At 43.3% G+C, this 22,500-nt stretch overlaps 2 protein-coding genes across 2 annotated transcripts in view; one reads left to right on the forward strand and one right to left on the reverse strand.

Annotated features, from left to right (window-relative positions):
- rec114 (REC114 meiotic recombination protein) overlaps window positions 1-4,274 on the reverse strand; it is a 13,746-nt gene extending 9,472 nt beyond the window's left edge. Inside the window, exons 1-2 of the mRNA XM_076286597.1 lie at window positions 4,224-4,274; window positions 2,779-2,868 (exon numbers count right to left, since the gene is read on the reverse strand). Of these exons, the coding sequence (XP_076142712.1) occupies window positions 2,779-2,868; window positions 4,224-4,274 (141 nt within the window). The remainder of the gene's footprint in view (window positions 1-2,778; window positions 2,869-4,223) is intronic.
- Window positions 4,275-4,691: 417 nt separating this feature from the next.
- Window positions 4,692-22,500, forward strand: part of hcn4 (hyperpolarization activated cyclic nucleotide-gated potassium channel 4) — a 96,897-nt gene continuing 79,088 nt past the window's right edge. The window contains exon 1 of the mRNA XM_076286598.1: window positions 4,692-5,377. Within this exon, the coding sequence (XP_076142713.1) occupies window positions 4,692-5,377 (686 nt within the window). The remainder of the gene's footprint in view (window positions 5,378-22,500) is intronic.

Genomic DNA, 22,500 nt, shown 5'->3' on the forward strand with positions numbered 1-22,500 from the left:
TTACTTTTTTTTTTAATTACTGAATTACCACCCACCTCTCAGTCCATATACTGGTATGTGAGTAAAGATACTTTAATGATCTTGCAACCCCCCATTTTCACCAAATAAACTCTTGCACACACACACACACACACACACACACACACACACACACACACACACACACAGAGACTCAGCTCTAATATGGACGGCACAATCGGTTACACCGTCACCACACACACATCTCTACACTACACTACACATCAAGGAAGAATTTCCTATTTTAAAATATATAAATAGACAAGTAAATAAATAAAGTCTTCATGCCCCCCACAGAGAGCAGTGGTCAGGATGATGGTTGGGATTTACTAGGATGCTCCCTGCCCTCTGAAGCCATGTGCTGACTAAATTTGAGTCAGCACACTTCTCCTGCACCTGAGACAAGTAGGTTAGGCAAAATAAGGGAAAGTAAAACTGGACACAAATAAAATTATTTGTTCTATTAATATTACTTATATTATTGTTATTGTCATTATCATATTATTATATTATTATTATTACTGAGCAGATTGTAGATGAGTAGAACTATATTGTACATTGTGATGTCTGTCAATCAGAAGGATATGTTAGGTAATCTATGCGGTTACAGTGGGCTTTTATGACTGCTACTGATACATCAACACGATACATCAACCCTGCTGCATTAACAAACAACTTAAGTGAGAGAGAAACGGGGGAGGCAAAGCGTATTTTGAGAGCCCAGTACTTTCCATGAGCAGAACACTTTGGGCAGGGGAGCATTCCATAAAGGCAGGGAAGCACTCCATAGAAGAGACTCCTATATGAGAAGAGGAACAGTTGTAGCTGTAGGTACTGTCTGGCTGAGGGACTGTTTTTTTCTTCTTCTTCAACCCCACCCCCAAGGTGTTTGGCATTAAATAGATTTCACGGAGGTGAGGGGTAGAGATTTCCATCCACTCCAAGGTCAGGCTATCTGGATAAGGCCTAAAAGTTCATCGTCTCCTCTGAGTTTCACAGTCGACTGAGGAGAGCATTAAACCGATCAACAGCACAGATCAGCCTTCAGTATGCAGTGCCTTTTAGGCAACTGTTAAAACAAAGATGAGCCAGGGTAAACCCTTGAAAAAAAATGATGCAATCTGAGGTCCTTTGAAAACTCAGTTTTTTGAAGAAGAAGATTTGCCCATTTTTTTGCCCAGGTTATGCAGACACTAGCCTCAATGTTCTTTTTGGTGGATAGCGGTCTTCTATAGAACCATAGCCATTGGAGAATAGTCTCAGGAATGAAAATGTTTAAGTAACCCTGGACCACATTACTGGGGATTACTGTAATTATAATTGACTCACAATTATAAATCAAAAGATTACATTCACTTAAACATTGCAAAAACAAGTTCTACACATAAATAGTTGACAGTATGCATAGCTTTAACTTTTAGTTGCTTATACTGTATAAAAAGCACAGCTACCAAATCATAATCATGCTGACTACTCAAACTTATGTTGGACTGCATGGTAAGGTGCTCAAGAGAGTGAGTGTCATGGTGAAGGTGCAAAAAGTAGTCCAACCATAGTCCTTTAGTTTAACTAAAGGACTATGGTTGGACTACTTTTTGCACCTTCACCATGACACTCACTCCCTTGAGCACCTTACCAGTCCCGGCCCCGTCACTACAAGCGTCTTATGCTTGATCATCCTCAAGCACATTGGACTTTTTAAATTTAATTTATATAGTATATTTAGTATTTAGTTTTGTTAGTTTTCTTATCTTCTACTGTCTTTATTGTACAGTGGAGTTTAGTTATATGTTTATACTTATAGTATGTTTACCATTTCTGCTGTAAGTGCATGTCTGTATGCTACTGAGACCCTTGAATTTCCCCTTGGGGATCAATAAAGTATCTATCTATCTATTTATCTATCTATCTATCTATCATTATGTCACCTCTGTTTTATTGTCTGAAGATATGGGCAACACTGTCAGAATGTATACTCTACGCCATCAAAATAAACATGCCATGAAAAAGGTATGTATGGAAGGAGCTTCATAACATTCTATATCACACTGCATGAAAAATGCTAATAAGCATGTAAAAGTGCTTCAATTTCTTTTGATGGCATACGCATATAAATCAGGCCCCAGATGGGCGTCAGAGAAAAAGTGTTGAAGAAAACAGGAAGGGATATTCTGCTGACAAACGCCTTGGTTTTTTCTCTAATACCTCCTCTTTTTTTCTCCAGTGTAAGCAATAAATACCCCATCTCTTTGCAAGGACATAACACGATCCCACTGTTACTCAACTGGCTGTGTAAATGGATAATGAAACGCAGACAATGCAAAACGTGCCCCTCTAGTGTGGTTGGCCAGGAATTCTAGAAAAGGCAAGCAGCCATGATTAATTGCCCCTTTTATTTCAGAAAAAAACCCACTCAAAAGGAAATCGAAAACTCACATTGTAGCCTAACATTAATAATAGACCATCAAGTTTGGCCAACAGGCACTTCTATGTTAGTGGGTCTACTAGGTTGCTTTTGTTCACCAACTGTATTTTCCCAGAAAAAAGGGGAAGAAGGAGAAATGAAGAATAGTGTTAGACTAAATTATCTGTCACCATTTCATGCAAATTCATAAAACATAAAAAGAAGGAAAAAACATAGGTAATTATTATTATTATTATTATTATTATTATTATTATTATTATTATTATTATACTACTACTACTACTATTAATAATAATAATAATAATAAAAACTATTTAAAGTTTAAAAACACTCACCAAGAGCTCTTCAGCCTGAGAGACAAGAAAATGACCGGAGTCAAGTATGCTTACAGCTATCTCATCTTCACTCTCCTTGGAGTCGTATACCTGTGAAGATACAGCAAGGTAAGAGAACAACTGACAAAGAAAGATAACCACCACTAAGCTAAGATAACTGACAAAAACCCTAACTTATCTGACAGGCAAGTCCTGCTTAGCCAGACCACAGACACTTATTTTAATTAGCCTAACTGTATAACGTTACTTATCATAACTAGCTAACTCAAAACATTATCCTTAGCACTTTAGAGAAAATGTTATTTAAAAGTTTGGCCTGGGCGTTATAATGTGGAGGATTAATTACACAGACTTTAATTTCCCTTTTAAAAAGTGTTTACATTAAATTCATGAAAATATAAATCTCACTGGCTAGCGAAGTAGCCTACCTAGCTAGCCATAGCTAGCTGATAGCATTAGGCTCGACTAGCCCAACCCACAGCAAGGCAACCAAGTACACCAGCCCCAACAATTACCTTCCAAGAAGTGTTTGTACAGTCATTCTTGTTTGCTGGTAAAAGACGTCCATAACGTCTTAGTTTCCACACAGACTTGGTAATAGTTGTTTCCGATATTTCAGTGGAACACAAAGAAGCATTATTAATTTCTGTCATCTTCTGCGAGACCCAGGACCTGAAGTTGCGAATAGATAGAGCAGCACGTGCACACTGTAAGAGCACAAAGCTATTTGTAATGCCAGACCGCAGACCCCCGGTTGAAGATCAATGTGTTAATCTTGTGGGACGTTATGTTCGATAGTTTAGTTAAACCTTAATATATTAAATAAAACATGACAAAATAAATCTAACCTAGTGTATTTATTTTAGCCTACAATGGACACGTTCTAAACTGACAGCAAACACAAATTTGCTTTAAGCAAATCCAGTTTGACGAATAAAAGTGTAGTCTAGCTTGGCAACATTTTCAGTTTACCTCCAGGAGTGTCTATATACCCCGATAACGCAGAAATTCGGTAATTCTGTAGGCTAGCCTGCAAGGACATGATGATTAGGCTCAACAGCTTGGAGGCAACCTGTAGGCTGGAGATGGAAACCTAACGGCACCGACGTTGACTAATAGACAGCACATCAGCTAGATTTGTCCTGCGTTTTGCGCACAACTGAACGCATGCATGTAAAGAGAACAAGGGTGATGCGCAAGGGAGAGAGGGTTCTGGCACAATTGATTAAAAGAACATGCAATCTTCCAATGAGGTGGAATCTGCTCTAGACCTACCCCTTTAACCGGAGTCTAAGGTGGGCTGAGCTTATTTGCTGTTCTCGCTCCTATGGCAACCCAATAGATCATCATCATGAATATTCACCTCTTCACCAGAAAGCTCAGGACGTTAGATCAGTGATGTCAGCGCCTCTCGGATGCTGATGTTAGTTACATGTTTGCTTTACATTGTTTGTTATTGACAGCAGATAGCGGTCTTTGCGCAGGGAAGGAAGCATCGTTATTCATGACCTCCGCGTCTCTCCTCTCCATCCTTCGGGTCGCCCTTTCCCTCACATGTCATGCCGAGGTGGCTTCCAGCTTTTTTCATGACTTTATGGTCGCCGGATCAGAGCAATACAGTGCCTTGCAACAGGAGTGTTATGGTGAAACGGGATAGCCTGTCACCCCTGCGCGAAGAGGCATATTTTAACTGTCAGGTAATATTTCCTGCCCAGGCACCATAGGCAAAGCTGCCCATATCATGTGTATCAGTGTATGGCTCGCATGGTTCTACACTAGCTCCAAAACGTGTCTGTCCAGTCACAAATAGGGAGCTGTGGGATTCGTGGCAATAATCACAACAATAACTCCGTTTCTGGATTTCTTTTTTAAATTGTATAGCTTATTGATCACCTCGTTGTTTCAATGTCATAATGGACAGGTTGCATTCCTCCATGCGTAAAAGGCTCTACAGCTTGCCACAGCACATTGGACAGAAAGCTTCGATCATGGGTGATGAGGAAGACGGCGACAAGGACACCCGGAGGAAGAGCATCAGGATGAAGCCCCTGCCTTCACCGACCTCTGGGGGAAGCTTCAAAGGCATCGGGGAGACCAAAAGCGGAGAGTCGGTGATCATGGAAACGGACATCGGGAGACCCGTAAAGACCAGCTCAAACGGGGATTGCAGGAGGTTCCGGGGCAGCCTGTCGTCTATCACCAGTCGGCATGTCCACGACTCAGACTCGGCGGAGGAGAGGCGCCTCATCACGGAAGGAGATGTCACCCCAAGTGAGGAGAGTCCCCCTGGAGCGATTGGTGGCGGAGCGGATCAAGGTGCGCAAGGCTGTGGAACTGGAAGCACAAGCGGCGTAGCCCAGCACGTCTCCCCCGACCAGCAGTCGGGGTTCATAAAGTTGGATTGTATGGACCAAATTTTACCAGATGACGAAAGATATTATCAAGCGGGGTTCATGCACAGACAGTTTGGGGCAATGCTGCAACCTGGGGTCAACAAGTTCTCTCTACGGATGTTTGGGAGTGAAAAGGCTGTGGAGAGGGAACAGGAGCGGGTTAAGTCCGCCGGATTTTGGATAATTCATCCATACAGTGATTTCAGGTAACGAACCATCCATGACGTTCTCAAAATCACTATGGGCGTCTGCCTTGATGAGGTGACATCGCTTACACATCCTTCAATTTAAGTTACAGTCTAGAGTGATTGCCTTTTACTAATTCCAATTTTATGGCTCTTAAGCAAAGTAACACTCGCCGTGAGAGCCGGCAAGCTGATGAGCAGGGTACACATAACACACCCGGGCGTAATTAGAATGAATTAAAATAGCCCAAAATGAATTGAAACATGTAAGATACAAATGTGTGGCCAACTCGTATATATATATATCATTTGAACATAAAAGTGCAAGAAAGAAAAATAGAATATCCCCAAATATACTGTATCTAAGAATAATAAAAAAGAATATCCCCAAATATATCTAGGCCTAATAGGCTACTGTTTATTACCATGTGCCATTAGCCACGGAAAATATTAAAGGAATATATTTTATGCAAGTAATGCAAAAGTAAGGAACACATATTATGGTATTGTCATTTTTTGACCCCTAAATCATTACAGATAATATCAGATTATTTCACACATAATGCAGAGTCTTATAATATAGTCACATTCATAATCACAGATAGTCACCTTCACTGATATAATTTCATCTTTGAAAAAGTTGCATATTTGTTCTGTGGTATTCCTAAACAAAGAACAAAGACTCAAAACTTTTGTGCCTTTTAAAAGCATTTAATTCCAGCAGTAAATCTTATATAACCACTTCACAAACACGTGAAATGTCAACCTCTGAGACAATAAGTAGTTCTGACCCTGTAATAGGACAGGCTTTTGAAAAAAAAAAATCATTGTTTCTGTGTGGGCAACGTGTCATACATTTCCTCTCAGCTGAGCTTAACCTGGCATACCTGACTGTGAAAGTGCATTAGGACTCTCAGTGTGTGTGTGTGTGTGTGTGTGTTCTCACATGCCATTTCCCCTCTCTCTTTATTAATTAAGCCTCGTCCTTGAGGATGACATTGACTACATAAATTTGTCGCTGTGGCTTTGTAAGGTATGGTGGCAGTTGCTTATGCAGTAGAGACATGTTTATGGTAGCCCTATAGCCCAGGCATGATATGTTTTCTGGCATGTGATTGAAGGGACATTAACTAGCCCTATTGCTCATCAGAGTAGAAAAACATTGCAGTTAAAAAAAAGTCGAACTAGAAACATTAATGTGTTGATAATGATGCTTAAAATAGCCTACATGTCTTTGTGCATCTCATATTTGCTCAGTATTTTGTTACAGTTAGTTATTTTCTGAGGCTATTTACTCACACATAATGTCCTATTAAAGCAAAAATCTCTATGATATCATAAGATGTGTTACACGTCATTCTCGCACTTTATGTTGTGACACATTCAACCACAACATGAAGTAAGGCAAGGTTTGTTTTATTCCAGCAAGGTAAACAGGAGACGTCAGTTAGCCCCATTTCTGTGACTGTCTCCATTTATCTCTGACTCACCGCGGAGAGACTGGCACAGTTTCACACATAGAAGACACTCTGGAGGTAAAAAAAGTGTTATGAAATCAGTCAGTGATATCATTCACATGTGGTATTGACCTTGAAATGGAGAATATAGAGTAGTTAGTGTCGCACTAGCTGTTTCAGTCTCTGTGTCAGTCTCTGTGCATGACGTGTGACATGTGGGCCTTAAAGATCATTAGAGGCTTACAGATGTGACACATTTATCTCTGTCCTGTCACCAGTACTGACAGAAATGTTTCATTGTTTCAGGACAAGTACACCTGGGTCCAATTAATGTCTGAGAGCCGCAGAGCTGGAGTGTGTTGGTTCTGAATCTGTGAATGAGAATCTGTAGTGTCCGTGCAAAGGTGAATCTACTGAGACAGAGAGGATAGGACAGCCACCCGTGTAGCTTTCAGCCCCCAAAAACAACCCTGCAGAGATAGGTAGAGAGAGAGAGGGAGAGAGAGAGAGAGAGAGAGAGAGAGAGAGAGAGAGAGAGAGAGAGAGAGAGGGACAGAACAGAAGGTGCTCTGAGTAGAGCACAGACTGATTTATTTGCATGTTTAGCTGTCGGTTCTTGTGAGTATACGCAGCCTCCAACATTGTCTGCGCAGGAGGGGAGCATGAGAGCGATGCGTGTTTGTTTTCTGCCGGAGAGGAAGTGTGAGTTTATCTGTGAGGTGTGACTATGTGTTTTCACGGCGTGTGATTTGAGTGGTGTGTGTGTGTGTGTGTGTGTGTGTGTGTGTGTGTGTGTGTGTGTCTGAGAATGAGTCTGAATGAGCTGAATGAATGAACGTTTGCCGTGTGAAACACACAAACACACTCTAAGCCCCCAGACTGACAATGCTGTACGCCGTCTCCTCAGAGCCAAGGTGAAGGACCCAAGCCGGCCAGCTATTCAGCGAGCAGCATTTCATTTAGAGCCTGTCAGTGTCCAATTCCTCATCTTTGTTTTACTGTAAATTGTGTTTGGCTGCCGTAGCTCGGTGGCTCTCCCTCTCCCGCTGTAGCTGAGGAGCAATCTGCCACATTTACTGCCACAAAGGGCCCATTCCCCTTCATCTGATTGTGTCGATTATCTCTAAACTGTTTGCTTTCTCACATCCATATTTTTTATTGAACATTATTTGTCTTTTGAAGATGCAGTCTTCATAATGTACACTCGCAAACATTGCCTAGTTTGACAGAAGTCTTCTCTCCATCTCCATCTCTACCACAAGTTAACAGTAAGGTTCATTTCTGGAGTATAATAACTCTATGATCGAGTCTCCTCTATTGCTTTGCTCCCAGCAGATCTCTTACAATTGAAGTCTCATTGCCAGGGACTTTTGTATTTTGCCTGTTAGAACTGTAATGTCTGTTTCCGCAGATTCTAAAAATGAGCAGTGGTTTACCTCTAATGAAATAAGTTAACTCTGTTATTTTGAAGGCTTTGTGGCTTGTCTCGCCCAATTAAAATCTCCCCTCTCTCTTAATCTCATCTTGCTGTGGAATTATCGGCTGTATCACTATAATTTAGTCATTTAGATGATGCCTTTACCCTTTGCAGTGGAGACGGACCCACACACACACACACACACACACACTCACACCAGACACGAAGCACAATGCCAAGCTAATGAGTGCAGCTGTGGAATCCCTCCTGTGTTCACTGGAGTGAGAGTGTTTTTTTTTTTTTTTCACATCGTTTTTCACCCTACCTTACTAACTCCAAAAAAGCTCAGAGAGTATTGCTCAGAAATGTGTTGCAGCCTGTCCTCAGTGTCAGTTGTACCGTCCAATATAAGCGATGAGATTGAGCCCCTGTAATGAGGGCCAATGCCGCGGACTGCACCGTTCTGAGCGTTTGCCACCCTGCGCTTAGCCTCAAATCCTTCTGATCTGGTTTGGCTTCAGTGGCTTCAGCTTTGTTACAAGCCTATGGTCAGTCTATTGATTAGCAGGGTGCGTACAAAACTCAAAATGTGTGGAAGATTTTTAGATGTACAGCTTGTTCCGAATAGACCTTTGAGACCACAGCTCAATAAATGAAAACTCGCCAAAAACAGAAATACAGCGCAGTGTGATGTTCAGTATTACAGTATGCAATATTGTAACAAGTTACAAATTACACTCACTTTTTTTTAAGCGAGTGTAATTTTTCTTGTCAGTGTCAACTTCATGCTTTAACTTCAAAGATTTAGTTTGAGGTAGAATTATATGGTATGAAACGGCATCAGAAGACAGCCATCTTAGTAAGAACCATCACCTAATTTTAAATTAAGAGGGAGAAATTGCCCGAGGCAAAATGTAGGATTACCAGAGAAAGAGAGAAGCAATAAAACTAAACGAAGTTGCAGAACTGAAAGGACATGAAGAGAAAGACTTTAAAACGGCCTTGATCATTTCAGGATTGGAGTGACAGGGCAATCATCATCCTAAACTGGTATTTCAGCGTGGTATTCAAGGCTCCAAAAACAGCCAAATCTGTGGTCATATAGCTTGGAGTCACTGTCAACTGGAAACTCAGCCAGCAATATTGTCTCATGTCAAGTATTGTGCAACGTATTCAACAGAAGGGGGGTTGAGGGTTGGCGAGAGAGTAGGACTGGGTGAGGGGGTGGATGGGGGAGTGGGGGGAGTGGGATTGAGGGATGGGGGGAGGGACATCTTCAGAGGGAAAAAGAAGGATTAAAAGCGGCATCATAATCCAGTCCATGGGCTCACTTCCAGCATGCACTGTCTCTTCTGCTCATTTGTTAGCGTGCTTCCCCCGTCTCTTTTTCAGGATGTGATAGCGTGGAAAATAGATGAGGTAGATTGATTGGTGATTTCTACCGGATGAAGGATTGGGAGAAACCCGTGGGTGGGGGGTGTAAGGGATGTGGATGCGAAGGTTAATGGGTTATGCTGCATGGAAGGAAAGAAAAAATAATAATAAAAAGAAAAAAATAATTCTTCCTCTCGCAAATCTTCAAGGGCCTTTTAATCATCTCGTAATTGAACGCCCTACAGTGCATCTTGGTGCAGCTCTGCATTTCATTTTGCTTCATCCCCTACAGAGAGAAGTATGGAGAAATAAATAAATTAGAAGGAGAGTCTTTAACATTACAGCCCTTTAATGCGGACTCCATCAGGCCCTGTGTGTCTCCGGCACTTAGTGTTGTTTAACCAATCAGAAAGAGGAGGTGAGTAGGAGGCCAACGAGCCTGTCCGTCATCTCTGTACTGCTGTCTCAGTTCTTGAGCTTCTCTCCTCTCCTTCTTTTCCTCTACTCTGCTCTCCTCCACCCTTCTCGCATCCCTTTCCTTTCGTCTCTTCTCTCCTCTCCTTCCCTCTCCTCTCCTCCACCCTTCTCTCTTCCATTTCCTCTCCTCTCACCCCTTTCCTCTCCCTCTTCTCCTCTGCCCTCTCTGTCGGAGCTGTATCTCGTCATGCAGAGGTAGAGCCTGTTCCCTAAAGAGTCTTACCCGTGTGCACAGGTAGAGGAGAGGGAGAGAAGGATGGAGGTAAATAGAGAGAGAGAGAGAGAAAGAAAAGAAGGTAAGGAGAGAAGGATGAGAGTGGAGGTAGAGAATGAAGGAGGGTAAACAGAGGAATAAAGAAAAGGAGGGAGGAGAGAAGACAGGCAGGGAGAAAGAGATGGAGAAAAAGGAAGGGAGGGATGGAAGATAGAGGTGGAAATGGGGCAGAGAGAGAGAGAGCATATGATTTAGAAAGGGGACAATTTCTGTTGGAGTGAAAGGGGAAGAAACAGAAAGAGAGAGAGAGAGAGAAATGGATAAAGAAAGAGATACATGGATAAAGAGAGAGAAAGAGAGGGTGCGAGAGAAATAGATAAAGAAAGAGAAAGAGAGAGGTGGATGAAGAGAGAGGGAGGTTTATTTCTCCTTCTCTGTTCCCTTTCCAGTGGAATACATTAATGCAAAGTGGAGCACAGTTTGTGAGGAGTTCACATATCATAATAAAAGATTTTCAAACGTTGCAAAGAACATCCAACACCTTGCTCTGTCAACGTGCTTGCTAATATTACTTAGCAAGGCAGGCTGCTTATGCTGTTGCATAGGTTCATTATTCCGCAACTGCATCTGTAGACATTGTTTGCCGTCCTGACCTATTATCTCGAAAATGAATCTAACAAGCCAAACAACGACAGCAGTTACAGGCTTTTCATCTCTCGAGTAGGACAGAGGCTGTCACAGTTTTTTTTCACAGTAGAACCACACAGCTCATGAATGTATTTGTCTCAGCAGCTTCAGACACTGCATACAATAAAAGGCCTCATCCTTTTGTTTAGTTTCAACACATTTGCCAGTTGAAGAAAGATGCAGCCCAAGATTTGTTTATGTCAATGCACCTGTCAGTTTCATATCACTAATTGGACACAACTGGACAGCAATATAATTGTGATTAAGTGTGAAAAATAAGTCAGTGCATCAAATAGCAGGAAGGAGTACTAGAGTTGTTACTGTGCTCATTCAAAGTGTGTCTGTCGTATATTGCCAGAGGCATTGATTTCTTTGTCTATACTCTCAGCTGTTGTTGGATAGCTTCCATCATTGTCAACTGTATTTATGCATCTGCTACAAACGGTCAGGAATCCAAAGGAACAATAAATACACACTCAAGTCACATTCATATGCCATCACTGCCAGGAAGGCATCTTGTAAATGGACAATAACTTACTCATTTAATAGAAGTAGCCCGTTTCTCATGCGTAGTAATGCCTCTGAATTAAGCCATTAAAAGCCTCGAGGTGCGGATGCCAGATCCATTTCTGAGGCTTATGAATGCATTTCCTCTGTGTTGAGTGACCAGCAAAGTGGAATCCTGAACTTTGAATGCTTACAGCACTGTAGTACTATTGAACCTACCTGTCATTGGCGTGTTTACCTATTTGTGAGTGAATGTGTGCGTGTGCGTGAGTGTGTGTGTGCATACAGTATGTGTGTGTGTGTGTGTGTGTGTGTGTGTGTGTGTGTGTGTGTGTGCGTGTGTGTGTGTGTGTGTGTGTGTGTGTGCATATGCTTATGCATGTGTGTGTGTGTGTGTGTGTGTGCGCGTGAGCGTGTGTGTGTGCATATGCTTATGCATGTGTGTGTGTGTGTGTGTGTGCGCGTTAGCGTGAGTGTGTGCATATGCTTATGCATGTGTGTGTGTGTGTGTGTGTGCGCGTTAGCGTGTGTGTGTGTGTGTGCGCGTTATCGTGTGTGTGTGTGTGCATGTGTGTGTGTGTGTGTGCGCGTTAGCGTGTGTGTGTGTGTGCATGTGTGTGTGCATGTGTGTGTGTGTGTGTGTGCGCGTTAGCGTGTGTGTGTGTGTGCGCGTTCGCGTTAGCGTGTGTGTGTGTGTGCATGTGTGTGTGCGTGTGTCTGTCTCTGCTGCTCTGTTGATGAAGTGAGAGAGAGAGTGATGCTAGGAGGCAGCAGCAGCATGTTCTAGTCTCCGTGAGCCTGTCAGGAAAAAGGAGTCTGACTGAGAGAGAAATTACAGGGAGCTGTGCAGCTGTGTCCCTGACACACTGCATGTTGATGTACACATGCACACACACACACACACACACGAACATGCACAGATATAGCATTCATCATTGTCATTGCAATGTGTGCATGGCGAATAGATCAAACGTAGGACGTGCAATGTCAAGTAAGGCAAATTAATTCAAGCACGTCATACTACAACTTTTCTGCTGGTTGATACAAAAAGAAAACTCGCAATCTGACATTGCGTTATGGGAAGTCGACCAGTTTATTAAACTGCCTAATTTCCCCCTCCAAAATAACTTTGGATGAGTCATCACAGCACCAGCTTTTGTGTTTGGTGCATTGAGACCAATTGTTTAGTAGGCCTGTTGAAGTCCTGAAAAAGATGGCTTGCGCTTGCATTTTTTAAAGCCTTTTTGTTATATATGGGTTTTTTTTCTATGCAGATGCCTACAAAATCACCCCAGACACTCTTATTCTTTACAAATAAAGCCAATCAAATCTGGTGAAAATTCATTTTTTTTCAGTTCTGCAACTTTTCTCAACTCTCTATTTCTGTAGCTATATTTATAAACAAATATTGGCATGTCAGTTTTTATCCAATATTGTGCAGCCCTAATGTGCATAGACACAGATGCAACCTCACACACACACAAATGCACACATATGTGGTATGATAATGTTAGGTCAAATTAATAAAATGAAAATAAAATGTAAAAGATAAAATTAATGAACACAGAGAGCACATTTCCTCAAACTCAAACAAAGCCAAATGCATTCATATTATGACAAACACAAATACACACACACACACACACACACACACACACACACACACACACACACACACACAAGCAGCAAAGTTGAATTGAGTGACTGTGTTTGATACCTTTGCCCAGGTTGATCACAAATGATTACTGGATGCGTGTATTTTATATTGATCTGTGTGGCGCTGGTGGACGCCCAGGCTTGTCTCTCTGTATCTGTGGGGAAAATGAGACAGGGCAGCACCAGAGACAGGAAACATATCTGCGTTCCATTTCCCAGAGTCCTTTGTGACTCCTACAATCGAGCACCAAGTGAAGAGTTGCCCTTTCATGGCCGCCATTCGCCTTCACAGCAAAGCCATGCGTGTCTTCACTGATATACAGAGAAAGAGAAAGAGAGAGAGAGAGAGAGTGTATGTGAAATAGCCTATGTGTCAGTATGTCAGCTTAGTTTCAGTTTGTCTCCTAATCGAATGAAGAGTGAAAGATCGACTATATTGGAGCTGTTGAACAGATATGTTGACCCAGAACTGTTTAGAGTGCTGCAAGAAAAATCAATCTTTCTTGCAATCATACAGGCTTCCGGAGTGGAAAACATCCAAACATCAAGCTGACATGACGTCTGTCAGCCCCACATTTGACACCTCCCAGAGCATAGCTGACACTGCTAGTGGCAGAACGGGGCCAGATCAGAGCCAGACCTGGCACAGTGTCAGATGTATTTGGGTTAGGCCACGCTTCACATAAACATGCAAGTGTGAGACTAGCAGATAGACAGATGACTGTGAGACACAGCAGAACATTAAACACAGCTACCGTCAATATGTGTGTGTATTTGTGTATATGTGTGTGTGTGTGTGTGTGTGTGTGTGTGTGTGTGTGTGTGTGTGTGTGTGTGTGTGTGTGTGTTTGTTTGTGTGTGTGTCAGTGTGTGTTTGTGTGTGTGTGGTAGTAATTGGGGCTTCTTATTGTCATTATGTCATTTGTCACTGACAGTCCTACCCAAAATATATGATGGGAAGAAAGTGCATTCCTTTTCTCTCCTGTTCCATGTCTCTCTCGCCCTATGTCTCTGGGGGGTGATGATGCACTGTTTGAACTGAGGCATTGATTCACATGACAGTGATACCCAAGCCTTCAAACATAAATTCAGATGGGACACAGACGTCAATGTGTCATTTACAGTAAATCACATGAGTGGAACCTCATATGATGGATTCCTTGGGCCATAGCCACAACTACACAGAACTTGAAAGTTCCTGCAATGTATAGATATATTATGCACATAAATATGCACATAAATATTAATATAACACCATGAACACAATTACATGATCCATTTTTATGTTCAGTTTAGAACATAGAATGTAAGAAAACAGATTTTATGTTAGAGCAGCAATGCCACATATTATGGGCTGGACTAGATATTACTAAAATGGAAAGGGATTTTGTCATATATGCCATTGTAGATTCTGTGATGTCGGCCAATATGGAAACATTATTTTAAGAATCTATATATAGCATTATGAAATGGGAAAGCCTCCTGTAATGTCCACCCCTACTCATTCTCTCTGTACCTCTCTTACTGTCTTTTAGCCATTTTCTCTCTCTTTCTCTCTCCCTCTCTTTCTCTCTCCCTCTCTTTCTCTCTCAGCGTCTCTCTTTCTTTTTTAATTTAGTGAAGGTAACACATAGGATTACAGAGAGCTCTGCATGGACCTGAAAGTGGGGTAATCAAAAAAGGCTGTCGTGCCCATCCACCAATATTAGGAGCACACATCAGAGAAGATTATTACAACACAATTTATTTAATGGAGGGAGGATAGGGAAGCCGCAGAATGATGGGAGGGAAAGAAGTGTGTGTGTGTGTGTGTGTGTGTATGTGTGTGTGTGTGTGTGTGTGTGTGTGTGTGTGTGTGTGTGTGTGTGTGTGTGTGTGTGTGTGTGTGTAAATGGCAAAGAGATTTAAATGTACTGTGTGACCTAGGTACAGTTGTTAGGCACAGCAACATCTATTCAGAGGTGGGTTTGAGCTATATATGTCTGACTGGAGTGTGCATGTGTGGGGGTGTTGTCTTTTGTTTTTGTTTGATTTTTTTTTTCTATTTCAACATGTGGGTCAGGAAGTAACCTACAGTACCGAGACATAGAGAGAGGGTGAGGCCATATTAATCTGGCCACCAGATTACGCAGATTGATCTGATGTGTACATTTTCATAATAGGCTAAGGCCTCTTAGAGGTCTCTGTATAGTGAGTCATGATGGTGTTTTTTTATACTGACAGCCTTTCTGTCTTTCTGTCTCTTTCTTGTTCTCTCTCTCTCTCTCACGCACACACACACACACACACACACACACACACACACACACACACACACACACACACACACACACATACACACACAAAACACAAACTCTTTTCTCTTTATTTCTCCATCTCTATCTTTTTGCCCTCTGCAACATCAATTTATAATCTCTCCAGGAGGACACACTACTATGCTTTTATCCATTCTCCATTTTTTCTCTCCCTCTTTTAACACATTTGTGTGGTATTTTTTTTTATATTTCTTCTCACAACCCCGAGTGCTATGGTTGTTGTCTCTTGGACCACTGACAAATCTGTCAGTTTCACTTATCTCAGAAAATCGGGTAAGAAAATGTACAGTAACACAGAGTGAGAAAAGCTACCCAAAGATATCAACAAAGAAGAGAAAGAGAAAGAGAGGACAAAAACAGGGGTTGGTTTTGTCTATTTATCACCTCACAGCATTGAAAGGTTTAGTGCAGTAATATGCCGCCCCATTTGACCTTTTCTGATCCAAAGAATTCCAGAGGGGCTGTGGTGGCTGTCGCTATGGACACTTGGGTGACTGGTCAGAACATTCCACACCAGGTTATCTGCCTGAGGTGCTTGTGAGATGTGGACACAGCAGACTGTGACTTGACATTTCCCACTGTGTGTAAACATGCTGTGACAGAGGACATAAAGATAGGGTCTGTTCGGTTGGGGACGTCCCAAGCCTGACCTGACTCAGACGCTTTGTGACAAGAGTAGCTGTGTCTGGAAAACTCAGTGGAAATGTTGTCCATGAGCGTGTCCATGAGCGAGGAGCCACCATCATGGTTGGCTTTCTTACTGAAATCTGCCCTCAGTCTGATGAAATCTCAATACACCAATTCTCTATGTCCTGCTTCTGTCTTCAGCGGCTCTTTGTATCTAGTTTTAAATTCCTCATGAGTTGTATCGTTATATGGACATAGATATATTAAATATAATATTCTTATATGGTTATATAGAATGTTTTTAGGGCAGTACCAGCACATCCACATTTAATCCAAATTTGAGTGTGGTTGTGCCGATGTTTGTAGTGTGATACATATGTAAATAAATACAATATTGTATATATGGACATTCAGATATATTATATTATGTAGATTCATGTTAGGATGTACAGTATATTTTATTGTAGGCTATATCTGGTTGTGTGAGTTTTGTAGTGACATTGCTTGTGGTAAGCCTTGTCAGTTCTATTGTTCCATTCTTGGCAGGGTGGCATCAGGGTGCCCAGGGTAATACTGAGAGTAACCTTTTCCTTCTTCCTGAGGAGAGAGCGAGACAAGGAGCAGAAGTGCTTTCCAGTCATAATTAATCTGATGCCACTTGTCTGTCCCCTTTCTTTTAATCCCGGGTGTTTGATTTGTAATCAACGCTGCCCACTGCAGTAATTACCAGCGCTCAACTGACATCTATTTCAGAGCAGAGGATGTCTTTCACACATGCGAGACACACACACACACACACACACACACACACACATACACACACACACACACACACACAGGCACACATGTACACACACACACGCACACACACAGACACACACACATTTTTCTCTGACGGATGAGACACAAAAAAGAGAGAGAAGGATCCTGTCCTCAGTTCGGAGTGTGTGCTCATCTGCCATTTCTCTCCTGCAGGCTTCAGTCACACACACAAACACACACACACACACACACACACACACACACACACACACACACACACACACACACACACACACACACCCTGTGCGTGTTCACACAGACCTGCCATGCCAGACGGGCACCGTCAAAGCCTTTACCCACACCTCACCCAGCACTCTGCATTCCCTCTCCATTTCTCTCTTCAAACCTCTTCCTCAGCTCGTCTGTCTTTTTCTCCCTCTCCTCTTCCACCTCTGTGCTCTTCTTTCTCTCTCTCTCTTCCTATCTTTCATTCATCCTCTCTGCCCCCCCTCCTTGTCTCTGCTCCTCCTCATCCCTAGCCCTATCTCTCTCTCAGCCCTGCCGTCTCTATCCCCCTCTCCATCTTCCTCCCTCTATGCCTCTCTGTTCCTGTCACCCCCTCCTCTACTTCTCCTTGTTTTCTGATACCATGCCTCCCAGACCACTTGTCTTTTCTAATAGAGAGACAAGGGCTCAGAGCCTCTCTCTTGTCCTCACACCCCCCCTCCCCGTCTCTATATCTATCTTCCTCTCTCTCTCTCTCTCTCTCGCTCTCTCTCTCTCTCACACACACACACACACACACACACACACACACACACACACACACACACACACACACCAGCGTGAAAAGCCCAGGCTGTTTTCACTACCACAGGGCGTGGAGCTGATTTGTTTATGCGCAAATTGCTAAAGTGAATGCAGTCTGCCTTTTATGTTACTCACACACACACACACACACACACACACACACACACAAACACACACACACACACTTACACACACACACACACACACATAAACACCTGCCTATATACACACACACACACACCTGCTCATAGGTAAAGGCACAGCCACCACTGTGATTTTGCATGTTTTTGTCTGACGCCTACCAACTGGCTCCAGCGCAGTGACTCAGAGAGACAGAGAGATGGAGTTACGGATGAGGGCAAGAGAGGGAGAGAGAGAGAAAGAGAGAGAGAGAGAGAAAGGGAGAGATTGAATGTGGGAGATAGAAGAGGAGACGGAAAGACACCGAAAGACAAAGATATATCGAGAGAGAGGATGGGAAAGAGGTAGGAGTAGAGAGTAGTCAGGGGGGAGAGAGAGAGATGTAATGAGACAGAAAGAGAAAGACAAACAGGAGGACGGACAATGACAGAAAAAAACCACCCTAGATAGCAAGAGAGGCAGGGAAAGAGCAAGACAGAGCGAGAGAGAAAGAGACAGAGAGAGAGATAGCAAAAGAGAGAGAGAGAGAGAGCAAGACAGAGGGAGAGAGAGAGAAAGCAAGAGAGGCAGAGAGAGAGGGAGAGAGAGTAAAGCCAACTGCTTTGGCTCTGTGTCTCTTTGGCCTGCGGTTGTGAGAGGCGTGCGTGTGTGTGGTGAGTGAGGCGGAGGGAAAGCAGAAGGAGACTGAAGGGTGTGTGTGGCCAGCGGTCTGCTCCGAGCCCGGGCCCCTCTGCAAGCAGCAGGGCATGCAGACCAGGGTGGGGGGGCCACCGGGTGCCGGCCCCGATCCAGAACAAGGGGTCCCCTCGGATCAGTAGAGTTGGCCTAAACCCACCCGCTTCACACACACATGGAAACACACTTACACACTCCTCTCTTTCACCTACACACACACACACACACACACACACACTCTCATGCACGCACACACACTAATGCACATAGAACAGACACTCACACACAGACTACTCAGTCAATTGGCTGATTGAAAGAGACATGTTTCACCCAGAGACAGATCTTCATCTGTTCTCTTAGCACACACATATTTACTCACACACACAGACACGCGCGCGTGCACACACACTCACACAGACACACACACAGATACACACACACACACACACACACACACACACACACACACAGGGACTCCTCATTTCTCTCTCTCCACAGCCCAGAGGGATTTGTCTCCTCTGGAGGTAAATTGTGTTGTGTGTCTTGACGCCTCCACCTCCCGTGCCATCCAACCTTCATCGCCCAGCCTCCACTCTACTAATTCTGGACCAGAAAACAAGGGACAATAAGACCAAATTACGCTAAATTCCTCATTCATACACTCAACAGAAAAAGAGAAATGATTGAAGTAACCATTAAACTGGATCAGGGCTTTTCAGTCTGGTGCTAAGCCCTCAGCTCTGGTCTGCTTGCGTGGACACCACACCGCCCCACCACACCACACCAGGTCATGCTATGCTATGCCACTACACAGCAGAAGGCTCCCCTGCCCTACATACAGTATGCGCACGGATCCAGATGATGTAAAAGGGCTTTTCCCCCTCTCCTCTGCTCTCCTCTGCTCTCCTCTACGCTCCTCTCCTCTTCTGTCCATAAGCGGCCGCATAAACGTCCGCTTGGCTCTTAAGCAGCATTAATTTGGGCCGCTGTGGTGATTTGGTCCTCTCCTCCCCCTCCACGCCCCGGAGTCTTTTTTGGACAGGGAGCTGAAGCAAGGCTCTGCAGCACTTTTCTCTCACACACACTGTGATGTGTGTGTGTATGTGTGTGTGTGTGTGTGTGTGTGTGTGTGTGTGTGTGTGTGTGTGTGTGTGTGTGTTTGTGAGGAGGCAGTGGAGATTAAACAGGACTTTATCCACTGAGTAGAGGGGAAAGGGAAGGATTTTCCCCTCTCTCCCTCACAACTTTTTTTGCCTTTTTAAAAAAAATTTTATTCGTCTATCATCTCCTCCCTCCCTCTCTCTAACTGGATTTTTTTAGTCCGTGCTCCCTACCTTAGCGATGCTTTCTCCCACATTTCTCTTTTTTTTTCTTACTGTCATCTTTTTCTTTCAATCTTTCACACCCTCTCTGTCTCCTTCGTTTCTCACCCTCTTTTTCTCCATCTGCCGCTGTCTCTTGTTCCGTGTCACTCCCGCACTCCCTCTCTCTTTCATTCCCTCGTTCCGTCTCTCTTTCCTCTGACCTCCTCCATCACCTTGCAGCCCCTGCTTGAAAACCTCGGGGAGAGATGGACAGGCTTTCATGTCGACTGACCCCTCCATTTGCTGATTACATCACCTGTTTTTGGAAGATAATGGTGTGGCTGAAGTGTGCTTGTGTGTGTGTGTGTGTGTGTGTGCGCGTGTGTGTGTGTGCATGTGTGCATGTGTATGTGTTTGTGTGTGTGTGTGTGTGTGTGTGCATGTGTGTGTGTTAGGAGGTGAAGGGTCACCCTGAGCCATTGCTAATGCGACTGGTACATTAGACGACACACAGACCCTGAAAGAGATAACATGAGAGAGGAACATCACAGGGAGAGAGAGAGAGAGAGAGCGAGAGATAGTTAAAGACAGACAGAGAGACATACAGGCAGACAGATAGAAACTGCAAGAGAATGCTGGAATGACTGGAAGGGACATGTTTGGTGAATAGAAGCTGCTTGATTAGAAAATAGTTAAAGGAAAATTCCGGTATTTAGCACTTTGAGTCCATTTTCTGGTTTGTTTTGGATGAACTAGAGTGGTGGACACCGACATTTTGTCACTTTTGACACATTTGACACTTTTCTGACTCGTTTTGAATCGCCTTTGACTTCTCAGAGTGGCTGCAAACAGGCATACTGTAGGCTACTCAAACATGTCCTAAAACAACCCTTAACGTTCGTTTTCAAAACTGTGCAACTCACCTAGTGGTTAGTGGTGTTTGTTGATTATTAAAAGCAAATATATCGGCGCAATGTATGATTTCCAGCCGTCTTATTTTCTATTGTGGAACTATTCACAACCGCTCAATATTTGAACCTGAAGCATAGACGGTGGCGCAGTAATATCAACGTGCAATGAGTCTTCCAACAGAAATCAATGGGATTTTACAAAATACCAAATAAAACACGAAATAAACTGTATTTCGCTACGCTACTTGTTTTGGAACATCAACGAACACCACTAACCACTCGGTGAGTTGCACAGTTTTGAAAACGAACGTTAAGGGTTGTTTTAGGACATGTTTGAGTAGCCTACAGCCTAGCCTACAGAGAAGTCAAAGGCGATTCAAAATGAGTCAGAAAAGTCGAGACAGGACCAATCGTCAAAATGTCGGTGTCCACCACTCTAGTTCATCCAAAACAAACCAGAAAATGGACTCAAAGTGCTAAATACCGGAATTTTCCTTTAAATAGAGAAGTGTGCATGTTTGATCAATTACAGTTGTGTGCATTCACATTTCCCTTTAGCAGAGAGAAGCCTTTTATAGTATTGCACTTATTTGGTAGACCTCTGTGGTTTATGTGTGTTTATGTATCATTCTCTCTCTCTCTCTCCCTCTCTCTCTTGCTCTCTCTCCCTCATGTTGTTTGGGTGGAGGGCACAGCAGTGAGTTGCTGACTGCAGAGTCTCCTTGTGGAGTCTTTTATACCCGCAAGCGAGAGAGCATGAAAGAGAGAGAGATAGATAGAGAGCATGCGTTAGAGGGAGGAAAAGAGAAAGAGAGAGTGTGACAGAGTAAGAGAGTAGAGAGAGAGAGAGAGTTAGCGAGAGGGTGGCTAACGGAGCGTATGCTATCTGGAGCTCTCAAGGGCTCCTGGATCTGTGGGGACAAGGACAGCTACTGGGTGCCTCACCTCTCCTGGCGCCAGACACACACACGCACACACACACACACACACACACACACACACACACACACACACACACACACACACACACACACACACACACACACACACCTGGGGGTAGGAGAAGAGATAATACAATAATTGAATAAATAAATTAATAAGTAAGAGGTCTCGGTTCTCCTTGAAAAAAAATCATTAGATGTGGTTTGTCTTCTTGGTCATTTATTCATGTTTGTTTGTTTTTGTTTTGTGTTTGGATAGATGATGCACTCTCTTGGGCAGGGCAAGAGCACATTTGTAGAGAGAATGACTTTGAAAGACTCTTACTTTGGAAATGTGGGACTGAGTATGCGGTATATAGCTAGTTGGTAGCTATATGCTGGTTCGGCACATTAATTGTAATAATGCCTTCAGCCCATAGCAGGTGTGTGTGTGTGTGTCTGTCTGTCTCTCTCTCCCTGTGTGTGTGTGTGTGTGTGTGTGTGTGTGTGTGTGTGTGTGTGTGTGTGTGTGTGTGTGTGTGTATCTCTCTCTCTCCGTGTGTGTGTGTGTGTGTGTGTGTGTGTGTGTGTGTGTGTGTGAGCGTGTTTGTGTAACACAATTCAAGATAAAAATCCATCAGTCTGCAGAATTCAGGGGACAGGTTCCATGCACAGCTTATCTAAAGCTTCCCTGGGGCTTTGCAGGCAAGCTCCTAACACAGCGAGCTCAAACACTACACCTAGCCCTGACCCACCTGGCTGCTAATCTCATTAATGCAATTGTTTTTCTCTCATATTTATTTATTTCCTCATTTTCTGCATGCAGAGTTAGATAACGCAAACATTCCTCAATGGATTTGCCCCCATCTTCATCTGATTAGTAGACCTTT

This window comes from Alosa pseudoharengus, unplaced genomic scaffold (genome assembly GCF_046254945.1).
Source record: "Alosa pseudoharengus isolate Yale_2024_CS ecotype anadromous, Long Island Sound unplaced genomic scaffold, YU_APseudo_1.1 YU_APseudo_1.1_scf_16, whole genome shotgun sequence".
NCBI lineage: Eukaryota > Metazoa > Chordata > Actinopteri > Clupeiformes > Clupeidae > Alosa > Alosa pseudoharengus.